At 46.8% G+C, this 13053-nt stretch overlaps 1 protein-coding gene across 2 annotated transcripts in view; it reads left to right on the top strand.

Annotated features, from left to right (window-relative positions):
- The window catches only part of LOC110520292 (guanine nucleotide-binding protein G(o) subunit alpha), a 150768-nt gene that overhangs the window by 39651 nt on the left and 98064 nt on the right, over nucleotides 1-13053 (top strand). For both annotated transcript variants that reach the window (XM_036974922.1, XM_036974925.1), the window contains exon 3: nucleotides 8914-9055. In XM_036974922.1, the coding sequence (XP_036830817.1) occupies nucleotides 8914-9055 (142 nt within the window). The remainder of the gene's footprint in view (nucleotides 1-8913; nucleotides 9056-13053) is intronic.

Genomic DNA, 13053 nt, shown 5'->3' with positions numbered 1-13053 from the left:
CCCTCTCTCCCTTCCTCCCTCCCTTTCTCACTGTGGTGGGTCCAGTAAGTCCACATGCAGTGGTAGCTTGCAGAGTGCCGACACGGCAGAGCCAGAGCTGACCGACCGGCCAGTCAGTGAGTCCATGTGCTGGTCAGGTCCCTGCAGGGGAATAAAGGGCCTTTGTCTGTGGTCTGGGATGTGTTTGTGTTGGGAAGCAGCACGCAGCAGATCCCAGGTCAGGTCCTGTGCAGGCCAGACAAAGGGGCCTTGTTGGAATGTCTGTTTGTGTTGGGCCCCTCAGCTGATCTGAGGTCAGGTGATCCGGAACATGGCTGTGTAATGTCTGATGTTTGAACTTAGCCTGGACATACCTACTGTCACTGTGAATAGTCTAATTATATGCTGTACACAGTGAGGTACATTACAACACGGGGCTGTTATATCACTGTGTGAATTTTAACAGCTGTTTGACATTGTTGACATTCCAGGTGTGGACTAATCAGAATGGTGTAAATGTTTGTGTTGACAGGCTTCTGTAGCTGCTCTGAGTAATAGTCAGTTACTTAGTTGTTCTGGTCTGTGTTGGTGTTGCTGTGAGAAGCGTTAATTGGAGGAGGTTGTGACTGTGTTTACTGGGTGTGGGGGAGATAAATTGGCCTGTGTGGAAGGCGACACCCTCCCAGCAGCGCCTAGCCTCCAGGGGAGAGGGCTATAATTAGCTCTGGCTGTTTTGATTTAATTGTTAATTGCAGATGCAGGTGGAACAGCCTAGAGGAGAGGAGGGCGTGGTGAGGGGCAGAGCAGAGGCAGTCAATTCTATGTGGAGTCACAGTGCTTTGCCCTGTACCAGCACCTCTACACCCCAGGCCTGGTATGTCCTGTTTATGGGCATCAGAGTAGGTGTGAACAGCTCCCTCCTCCTCATCCTCCTCCTATGTGGCAGTGTGGTCTCTGGTGTCTGCAGGGCTGAGATGGAACCCTGGATCTTCCACGCTGGTTAAATATGGCTGTGATTAGAACAGGCTGGTGGGTTGGAGCCCAAAACTCTGCAGGCCTCTAGGGTGACATTCTGCTGTCTCAGCAATACACAGACTATTTCTCCTCCTGCTCCCCCTGCTCCTCCTCCTCCTTGGGTTCCAGGAGAGATGACAATGGCAGATATAATTACAGGATGACAAACAGCCAGGAGGGAAAGGAGGAGAGGAGAGGAGGAGAGGTTGAGGCAGAGGACTGTGAATGAGGGAACAAGTAGCTGCTGTTTAGGGAGGGGCTGGGGAGATAGAAGTATTTAATGATAGCTGTACACATGCAGACCTCTGACTAATTATTCAGTGTTTGTGACTGTTCAAGGCCGAGTGTGAAGCAAACTCCAAATCACTGTCACCCTCTCTAGCACCCAGCACCCTGCTTCCACGTCCCAACTGATGGAGGACACTTCATCATCTCAATTGCAGGATTTGTCTCTTAGGGTGGATTTACATTAGTAAAATATGTGTAGGAAGATCTATCTCTGTTCAACAACAGATTTGTAACACTTATCCCAAAATAAATGTGTAAAGTGATCAAAACAAATTAGTTGTGCAAGACATTTATAGATAAAATGATAAGTAGCATATTGTTCTTAAATGTGTGCATGTTTTTCTCCTCTGACAAAACAAAAGCTGATTCAAAGGGGGGGGCGGATCTGCAGTAGGATACACATGAGTATCCTTGATGGAAGGTGGCTGTCGAGAAGGGGATGACACTACCGCTTGCCTACTAACGAATTGACACACTCCTCGACCACTCATGCACTTTTTTTCCTGGGTCACGGAGGAGAGAGGACGGAGGACGGTCTTTTGCCCAAACGAGAAACCCCCATGGTCTTTACACTATACCACTCAGAGGGGGGTATGTGGTGTAGATGTCTCCAACACTACCTCCGGAGGTAGGCTGGAAGACATCTCTCAAAGAGAAATTTAAATCTAGGGAGAGACTAGAGCAGTGATCAGCTAGATTCACTCGTGGGAAGATTTGTATTTTATTTTCTACAAAAGTACATTACCTGGGACTGATATGTGTTGTCAAAGTGGTGTAAGTGGATGACTGGGAGGTGAGAGGAGGGATCAGCAGACACAGTCATGGAGAGGGAGAGTGAGTGATAGAGATGGGGGAAGGAGAAAATACAGTGGGTCCTTAGGAACACCCGAAACACAATTAGTGTTGTGTGTTTGTATGAATATAGCAGAAAGTCAATGTGAGATGGAAGTTGACAGCAGAGAGGGAGTGATGCTGTGTGCCTGTTCCTGTCGTGGGATTAGTGTGGTGCTGTCGTAGGCCTGGCTGTGTCTGTTGTGCATCCCAAATGGCACCGTATTCCCCATATAGCGCACTACTTTTAATCAGACCCCTATGGGCCCTGATCAAAAGTAGTGCACTTAATGGGAAATAGGGTGCCATTGTGTGTGTGTCTGTGGGTCGACCTCAGGGTGTGGGGGACAGATTGGTGCTAAAGGCTGGAGCAGCTGATGCTAGGGAGGTAGCGCTCCTCTGATTGCAGAGGTTATAAATAGCCCCCCCCCACGCTGGTAGGGAATGAAACAGGGGATAAGTAGCTGTGTCCTGGGGCTGATGACAGCAACAGCACTCGAGCGCGCTGTGAGGACAAAGGGTCTTCTTAGTGAGCAGCACGGAAACCACATGGCACTAAGATTGATAACGACTAACAGGGAGGGTGTGTGTGTACCCTTGAATGGGTGTCGGTGGGTGTGTTTGTGTGTTCATGCATACTGCATATTTGTGTGGCATGATGATTTGCAAACTCAACATTTCTGGCTCAAAAATCCACACTCCTCCCCTCGTACTTCTCCCAACAGTGAAATGGGTCGAAGGAACCTGAACAGAATGCAAAGCTCTAATTTACTGCAAGACAAAAAGCAATATGTAAACAGTTTTTCCTGTGGGGAAAACAAGTATAGCGTTTAGTCAGTCAGTACAGTACATGGCTAGAATGCAAAATCACCACCACTTCCTGGAAGAACTCTTATCACTTCCTCAGCCTTAGTTTTCCCTCCCTCCCTCCCTCCGTGTTTGGTGAAAGGCAGTGAGAGTAATGTGGTGGTACTGTAGAGGTAACAGGTCACAGATCTCCACGTGTCAGAGACACAGGAGGGATTAATGTGCTTTGTTCTGTCCTCCCCTGCATGACACAAGTAATTTTTCCAACAATTGTTTACAGACAGATTGTTTAATTTATAATTCACTGTATCACAATTCCAGTGGGTCAGAAGTTTACATACACTAAATTGACTGTGCCTTTAAACAGCTTGGAAAATTCCAGAAAATGATGTCATGGCTTTAGAAGCTTCTGATAGGCTAATTGACATCATTTTAGTCAATTGGAGGTGTACCTGTGGATGTATTTCAAGGCCTACCTTCAAACTCAGTGCATCTTTGCTTGACATCATGGGAAAATCAAATGAAATCAGCCAAAACCTCCACAAGTCTGGTTCATCCTTGGGAGCAATTTCCAAACGTCTGAAGGTACCACGTTCATCTGTACAAACAATAGTACGCAAGTATCAACACCATGGGACCACGCAGCCGTCATACCGCTCAGGATGGAGACGCATTCTGTCTCCTAGAGATGAACGTACTTTGGTGCGAAAAGTGCAAATCAATCCCAGAACAACAGCAAAGGACCTTGTGAAGATGCTGGAGGAAACAGGTACAAAAGTATCAATATCCACAGTAAAACAAATCCTATATCGACATAATCTGAAAGGCCGCTCAGCAAGGAAGAAGACACTACTCCAAAACCCCCATAAAAAAGCCAGACTACTGTTTGCAACTGCACATGGGGACAAAGATCATACTTTGGAGGAATGTCTTCTGGTCTGATGAAACAAAAATATAACTGTTTGGCCATAATTGCCATAGTTATGTTTGGAGGAAAAAGGGGGGGACTTGCAAGCCGAAGAACACCATCCCAACCATGATGCAAGGGGGTGGCAACATCATGTTGTGGTGCTTTGCTGCAGGAGGGACTGGTGCACTTCACAAAATAGATGGCATCATGAGGGAGGAAAATGATGTGGCTAAATTGAAGCAACATCTCAAGACATCAGTCAGGAAGTTCAAGCTTGGTCGCAAATGGGTCTTCCAAATGGACAATGACCCCAAGCATACTTCCAAAGTTGTGGTAAAATGGCTTAAGGACAACAAAGTCAAGGTATTGGAGTGGTCATCACAAAGCCCTGACCTCAATCCCATAGAAAATGTGTGGGCAGAACTGAAAAAGCGTGTGTGAGCAAGGAGGCCTACAAACCTGACAGTTACACCAGCTCTGTCGGGAGGAATGGGCCAAAATTCACCCAACTTATTGTGGGAAGCTTGTGGAAGGCTAACTGAAACATTTGACCCAAGTTGAACAATTTAAAGGCAATGCTACCAAATACTAATAGAGTGTATGTACACTTCTGACCCACTGGGAATTATTCTGACATTTCACATCCTTAAAATAAAGTGGTGATCCTAACTGACCTAAGACAGGGAATTTTTACTTGGATTAAATGTCAGGAATTGGTTGGTAGGTGATCAAATACTTATGTCATGCAATAAAATGAAAATTAATTTCTTAAACATCATACAATGTGATTTTCTGGATTTTTGTTTTAGATTCCGTCTCTCACAGTTGAAGTGTACCTATGATGAAAATTACAGACCTCTACATGCTTTGTAAGTAGGGAAACCTGCAAAATCGGCAGTGTATCAAATACTTGTTCTCCCCACTGTATATATATATATATATATATATATATATATATATATAATTTTTATTAAAATAGTACATTTTCAGGGCGGTTCTCATCCGTAATCATTGGTTGCACTATTATACAATTACCGTGCCAGCCCTAATGACCCCCAAAATTTGCTATTTCGCTGCCATTACTCTGTACATATATTCCCTCTCTTTCTCTCCCACTCCCTCCTTCCTCCCACTCTCTCGCTCTCTATCCGTGACTTAATGAGGATTCCTTTATATACTTGGTGAGAAGGGAAGACAGTAATAATGATTTGAGCTCTCTTGTGGTGTTTCTAATGAAAGCCACAAAGGCTCTCAAAATGTCTGCTACAGAAACATCGCTGAACAACAACCTCTTGCTTGGTTGGTGCACACTGGAATTAAAGGGTGGCTACACCCAAAAATCTTGATTTCTAAAAATGTTTCCTGACCTCAAAAGTGGTCTCCTGATGTGGTTTAAGCATTGTTGTGGGCTTAAAACATCCTATTTAGTTGTTTTTCTATTTAAAAAGTGTGGTTTTAATAGCAACCCCCCCCCCCCCCCCAAAAAAAACTAAAAAAACTCAAACAAAACAACAACAGTGAAAACGGAAACAAAACAAAAACATCTGTAACAGGAGTGATGGGTGAGGGGACGCAGGGGTAAAAACAATACCTGTAATCACCCTTGTAGAGCAACATGTTATCACCCTTGTATCAGCTCCTGACATGCTCTCTGCAGACTGCACTGTGTGTTGCAGCTAGCTGACCTTTCAAATCAGATCAGATTTTATTCGTCACCTGCGCCGAATACAACAGGTGTTAGCCCTTAGCCAACAATGCTTTAAGAAGTTAAGAAAATATCGATAAAAATAAGTCTTATGTAAAAAAAATAGATAAGTAAAAAATAGAAAATAAAAGTAACAAATAATTAAACAGCAGCAGTAAAATAACAAGCGAGGCCACTTCTGCTAGTTGAGGTAATTGAGGTAATATGTACATGTAGGTAGAGTTAAAGTTACTCTGCATAGATTATAAACAGAGAGTAGCAGCAGCGTAAAAGGGGGGTCTGGGTAGCCCTTTGATTAGCTGTTCAGGAGTCTTATGACTTGGGGGTAGAAGCTGTTAGGAAGCCTTTTGAACCTCGACTTGGCGCTCCGGTACCGCTTGCTGTGCGGTCTGATATAGAGGTCCTGGATGGCAGGAAGCTTGGCCCCAGTGATGTACTGGGCTGTACGCACTACCCTCTGCAGTGCCTTGCGGTCAGAGGCCGAGCAGTTGCCATACCAGGCAGTGATGCAACCAGTCAGGATGCTCTCCTGTGTGGGCCTGGGCCTGCTCTTTCAGGTGGCCTGGTATAAAGCTTCCCAGTCGAAACGGGGAGCGCCAGTTCAGACATATATTAGAATTACATTTTGTTACGTTTTTGTTTGTTTTGTTGTTCAGCAGGGTTTTTTTTCAGCTGTTCGCACACACATGATTTTCTTGAGGCAAGTCGAAGTTTGGTAGCCAAAGTCTACGACTCTTCGTTTGTGATTGGTCAACAGTAGAGGGGTTAGGAACTACGGAGAAGATTCTTCAATTCATTGTTTGTTGTCATTCAACGAGAGATGACTAGTTTTCATGCAAATGTTTTGCTTGCGAAATACTGCACCAAATATCTTAGTTACATGTAAAATTGCGTGACCAAGACCTCGGCAAAAATAGATTTCTTGATTTATCTTACATTAATTCAGACTATTTTGAGGAAGTGTTACTGGCTATGTTGTTGCTACTGTGTCTCAAGAGGGAGGTCTTTTAAGGGAGTTTGGAAGCACAGACGTTGGCTTACGCCTAGCCGTGTTCTGTTAGGAGCAAACCAACCTAGTATGAAGACGCCTTAAGGCCTTGCAGTCCTTTCATTGTCTCCTATCAGAAACAGATCAATGAGCCAGTCAACCCTTGTGGGAATCAGAAACCTCTGGGACGTGTCCTTCGCTTTATTGTGACTTACAGATGACTTAAACATGTCTTATTTTTATTAACTGAATCATTTATCAGTCACCTGAGATGGTGTGCTGACTTCAGTTTCAGCATGTTGGTAAACAGAGGCACAGCTGGCAGCAGTGCTGGGTAATATTGACTATATAACCTGATATTGACTGAAAGTTGGCACGGTGGCAGCTGTAGAGGGTTGTTTTAATGGTGATTTAGAGACATGTGGTTGTGTGGGTTCATGGTCCAAGTAGAGTTGTGGTCAGTATGGGTCACCCCAATGGGTCAGTGTGAAGAGATGTATATTCTGCTTTCTGTTGTTTCTGTGGTTAAAACATTGAGGAGCAGTGTTTGTTTAGTAAATGTAATGTCCAGGGTGATGGTGGTCCATTGGAACATGTTGTTCAGAGCAGAGTATACAGACTCAGGGTTGGTTGGTGTTAACCTGCCTCTTAGTTCCCCCAGTGGAACGATAGGAGGGAGGGGTGTCTTTGTGCAGCATGGCTCAATACAGCCTCCGAAAAGAAAACCATTGCACCTGCCCCTGGCACAGAGGCTTGGCTGGCACACACCTATCTCTGCCAGGGCACACCTGGTCTACCAGACACTGTGCCAGCAGTGTCTGTGATTTTCTGGATTTTTTTTCTCATTTTGTCTGTCATAGTTGAAGTGTACCTATGATGAAAATTACAGGCCTCTCTCATTTTTTTAAGTGGGAGAACTTGCACAATTGGTGGCTGACTAAATACTTTTTTGCCCCACTGTATATTGAGGAGGAAGGAAAACAGTTTGTCCAACCTACATAGCTTTCATTTCTCCTGGAGAGGACCTAAGCTCATGCGATCGATACCAGAGTCATTGACCACAGCATTATGTGATGTCAAAGTAATGAGTCACAACTAAACACAGTTGACAATAGGCTCCCATCCCACCTGTTCTCTACTCACCCCTTCCACATGTGCTCTGTGCTGGGAAGAGTAGGAACCCTCTCCCCTCTCAGGTCCCCAGGTCCCAGCAGTGCAGGATCAGTGTGTGCCCTGCTGTTTATTACACCCAGAGATAAAGCCTTCATGATGGGGTGATTATTATTGAATGAGAGAGAGACAGAGACGAAAGGGAAAGCACAGGGGAGATAAGAGGCAGTATCCCCTTGCCGTTGACACACACCTGTCTGAGTCACAGCAGCATTACTACTGAGCTGTAGATAAGTCGCTGTCACTAAACACATGCGCGTACGAACACGCACACACACATACTCACCCACACACAGCAATAGGGGAACAGGGCACGTTTAGGCTTGTCAGTGTATTGAGAGAGTAGTGATTCATTGGAAGTCATTGGAAAGAGTCTCAGGAAAGGCCACTGCAGAGCAAGCAGGTTGCTGTCGGAGGATCACAAACAGTATCTGTGTGCAGTGGCAGGCTCCACAGCTGGGCCGCTCTCCCTCTCTCTCACGCAGTAAGTCATGGCTTGGGGCACTGACATTTCTCTGCTCTTTCTTTTTATATGCTTGGCCTGCTACAAAGTTCACACTCACTTTTACAAACACAATGCTCAGACTTTACTCTTTCTTGATAGGAGATCATGCTCTATCTGACCCATTGAATGGACTGGAGGCTGGATATCAGGGCCAATGGGAGGCTGGATATCAGGGCCAATGGGAGGCTGGATATCAGGGCCAATGGGAGGCTGGATATCAGGGCCAATGGGAGGGTGGGGCTCAGGTGTTAATGGTGCCTGTAGTGTTCTGGTGGAGCCGAGGTTTAATAGGCTGAGCCTCTCCCTGCTGTGCTGTTTGTGTCATGAAGAGGAGATCTCAGGCCTGGGGTCAATGTGTCTCTGCCTAATGGGGCACACTCTCTACATCTGGTCCTGGACTGGTTCTGTCTCTGTCTGCTGGGTGGGGGAGAAACTCTCAGATCTGCCCCTTTCTCCCCCGGCCAGTTACAGCAGCAACGGAGCAAAAGAAAGGAAAACAGAATTAAAATGGAGCCAGGCTGAGGAAGGGAGAGGAGCTCAGGGTTGTGTGTGTGTGTGTGGGGGGGGGGGGGGCATGCATGTGGTTGTGCCTGCGTGCTTTTTGTGTGATACAGCATGTGTGCCTCTGCGTGCCTGTCGACAGTGTGTGCCATGGACATGATGTCCCTGTTTAGGTAAATGCCTATTTGACCTATGAATCATGTTCATGTTTGCAGGATTATCCATGAGGATGGCTTCTCTGGTGATGATGTGAAGCAGTACAAGCCTGTGGTCTACAGCAACACAATCCAGTCTCTGGCTGCCATCGTCCGTGCCATGGACACCCTTGGCCTGGAGTACGGAGACAAGGAGAGAAAAGTGAGTCTCTCTACCACCCTGTAGAGTATAGCACTGTGGGAATGGACTACAACTGCACACACACAGGCACAGACAGGCAGACAGAAGCATGGACACACACACACACACACACACACACACACACACACACACACACACACAGTCACACACATTAGTAAGCAGAGCATTGCGTGCTCCTGCCACTCTACTGTAGCGATGGCCTCCCAAACGCATTTATTGAAAGAAATACACAAACTGTCACACCGACAGACACCCATATATTCAACCACTGAATTTTAACACAAGAACTGCTAAAGCAGTTATTTTTATTGCTCATAATTGTATTTTATTTATAACTGCCATTTTTAAAGTCATGCTCCCCTTTGTCCTTGACTTTTCCTAAATAAGTCTATATAGCACACTGCCGTTGTTAGAATCGTAATATCACAAACAGAACTGGAATAATATCCAGTTTTAGGAGGGCATGTCATTCATGCCCCTTCTCCCGACTGTAGGGCCTGCTCCACTCCTTCTCCTGACTGTAGGGCCTGCTCCACTCCTTCTCCCGACTGTAGGGCCTGCTCCACTCCTTCTCTCGACTGTAGGGCCTGCTCCACTCCTTCTCTCGACTGTAAAGCCTGCTCCACTCCTTCTCCTGACTGTAAGGCCTGCTCCACTCCTTCTCTTGACTTTAGGGCCTGCTCCACTCCTTCTCTCAACTATAGGGCCTGCTCCACTCTTTCTCTCAACTGTAGGGCCTGCTCCACTCTTTCTCTTGACTGTAGGACCTGCTCTACTCTTTCTCCCGACTGTAGGGCCTGCTCCACTCTTTCTCCTGACTGTAGGGCCTGCTCCACTCTTTCTCCCGACTTTAGGGCCTGCTCCACTCCTTCTCTCGAGTGTAGGGCCTGCTCCACTCCTTCTCTCGACTGTAGGGCCTGCTCCACTCTTTCTCCCGACTGTAGGGCCTGCTCCACTCCTTCTCCTGACTGTAGGGCCTGCTCCATTCCTTCTCTTGATTGTAGGGCCTGCTCCACTCCTTCTCTTGATTGTAGCGCCTGCTCCACTCCTCCTGACTGTAGGGCCTGCTCCACTCCTTCTCTCGACTGTAGGGCCTGCTCCACTCCTTCTCTCGACTGTAGAGCCGGCTCCACTCCTTCTCCTGACTGTAGGGCCTGCTCCACTCCGTCTCTCGACTGTAGGGCCTGCTCCACTCCTTCTCCTGACTTTAGGGCCTGCTCCACTCCTTCTCTCGACTGTAGGGCCTGCTCCACTCTTCCTCTCGACTGTAGGGCCTGCTCCATTCTTTCTCTTGACTGTAGGGCCTGCTCCACTCTTTCTCCCAACTGTAGGGCCTGCTCCACTCTTTCTCCTGACTGTAGGGCCTGCTCTACTCTTTCTCCCGACTGTAGGGCCTGCTCCACTCTTTCTCCTGACTGTAGGGCCTGCTCCACTCTTTTTCCCGACTGTAGGGCCTGCTCCACTCTTTCTCCCGACTGTATGGCCTGCTCCACTCCTTCTCTCGACTGTAGAGCCTGCTCCACTCTTTCTCTTGACTGTAGGGCCTGCTTCACTCTTTCTCCCGACTGTATGGCCTGCTCCACTCTTTCTCCCGACTGTATGGCCTGCTCCACTCCTTCTCTCGACTGTAGGGCCTGCTCCACTCCTTCTCTCGACTGTAGGGCCTGCTTCACTCTTTCTCCCGACTGTATGGCCTGCTCCACTCTTTCTCCCGACTGTATGGCCTGCTCCACTCCTTCTCTCGACTGTAGGGCCTGCTCCACTCCTTCTCTCGACTGTAGGGCCTGCTTCACTCTTTCTCCCGACTGTATGGCCTGCTCCACTTTTTCTCCCGACTGTATGGCTTGCCCCACTCCTTCTCTCGACTGTATGGCCTGCTCCACTCCTTCTCTCGACTGTATGGCCTGCTCCACTCTTTCTCCCGATTGTATGGCCTGCTCCACTCTTTCTCCCGACTGTATGGCCTGCTCCACTCTTTCTCCCGACTGTATGGCCTGCTTCACTCCTTCTCTCGACTGTAGGGCCTGCTCCACTCTTTCTCCCGACTGTATGGCCTGCTCCACTCTTTCTCCCGACTGTATGGCCTGTTCCACTCTTTCTCCCGACTGTATGGCCTGCTTCACTCTTTCTCCCGACTGTATGGCCTGCTCCACTCTTTCTCCCGACTGTAGGGCCTGCTCCACTCTTTCTCTCGACTGTAGGGCCTGCTCCACTCTTTCTCCCGACTGTAGGGCCTGCTCCACTCTTTCTCCCGACTGTATGGCCTGCTCCACTCCTTCTCCCGACTGTATGGCCTGCTCCACTCTTTCTCCCGACTGTAGGGCCAGCTCCACTCTTTTTCCCGACAGTGGAAGGTGCTGTTCCCAGTTGATAATCACCTCGATAATTGCCTCGAAACTGAACCAAAACTATACTGAAATTAATTTCACACATACAGTATATAACAGATGAAGTAAAGCATGATGGGGGAGAATGGGTGAGTTGATTGGAGAGGGGAAGCGAATGATTTATAATTATGTAATCACCAATTGTGAATGAAGAAGAAGAAGGGGTATTCTACATTCTTATCATAATCTCAAAATGGTATGTACCCTGTATCAGTCCAACACATCTTATCAGTCTACTCTGGCCTACTTGGAGTACACAGTGATAGCTGTGTAATTTTTGAGCTGGAAGCGTTCATTTCAATCCTGTATCTCCGTGGAGCATTCAGTGGAAAGAGCGTATTTCTGGTCGGTGTGAATGTTTTGGATCAGATGGCACGGCTGTACTCAGTGAAAGGAGGCACCCGCTGCTGGCCTGTTGCTGTGTTCTACAGCATGCTTGACTTGGTTGCTATCAATGCACACGTGTTGCATGAGGTATATGGCAGCAGTGCATGAGAGATATGAGGTATATGGCAGCAGTGCATGAGAGACATGAGGTATATGACAGCAGTGCATGAGAGATATGAGGTATATGGCAGCAGTGCATGAGAGATATGAGGTCCAAGGCAGCAGCAAAGATTCCACGCGAGCCTCTGTGCGAGGCAAATTGCGCACAGCTCCCGGGGAGGAGACAGTGTCAGGTGGACAGATGAGCTAAGAACAGAACCCAAGACACCTGTGTCACCTGCAAGCTACGTGTTTGTGGGAAGTGTGTCATTCGAGTGAAAGTGGCAAAGATTTGTGTCCATTGTTTGGACAAGGGATCGCTGCTAAATTAAATCCAACTGATGCCATTGCATGAAAACGTACACAATGTCAGCACGAGCTGACAATAATGTACTATTTTTGACAGCTGTCATATCGACACTTATATTCATTATAATGGCATTATTGCTTTTCTGCTAATTTTCACACTTGGCGCTTATAATTATGTTTAGGCTACTGATATTTTCATAATTTGACCTCGCTGACCATTCGTCTTTGGGGTTAGGGAATTTGTATTATTTTGTGGTTATAAAATACGTTTTTACCGTGTTCCAACACATCCCACTGGGCACAGACATCAATTCAATGTCTATTCCACGTTGGTTCAACTTAATTTGTGTTTTTTTGTTTTTACATAAAGCCTACAGTAACATAAACTAATGACATTTTTTGTATTATTCTAATGTTACCTAAGGCCTTCATAAACATAACCAAATTATCATTTTTGCAGTAGCATATATGACATTCATTAGAATGTTGCAGTCAAAATGACTGCTCATTAGCTTGAAGGCGGGACCCTCGAGCCTCAGCGGTTCTAGAGTTCTAGTGTTCACAAACATACCCATTCATCCTTATCCATCTATGAAAATCCATAACCCCAGTGTTGTAACAGGTAATTGGCCACAAGGCTCTGAAAGGATGTGGAACAGAGCACATTAGTCTCAGCTTGTTGACTGGCTTCTATAAATCACCCACTGAGAGGAGGGGAGCAGCAGGACATGTAGATCCTGTACCAAGGAGGGAATCAGACAGGTTTGGAATACTGTATTCAGACCATGATGAATGAACCCCCCTGCTCCAGTGGAG

The sequence above is a fragment of the Oncorhynchus mykiss genome, chromosome 1 (assembly GCF_013265735.2).
Source record: "Oncorhynchus mykiss isolate Arlee chromosome 1, USDA_OmykA_1.1, whole genome shotgun sequence".
Taxonomy (NCBI): Eukaryota; Metazoa; Chordata; class Actinopteri; order Salmoniformes; family Salmonidae; genus Oncorhynchus; species Oncorhynchus mykiss.
The sequence above is the reverse complement of the archived record's forward strand: the minus strand, read 5'-3'. Positions and strand labels throughout refer to the sequence as shown.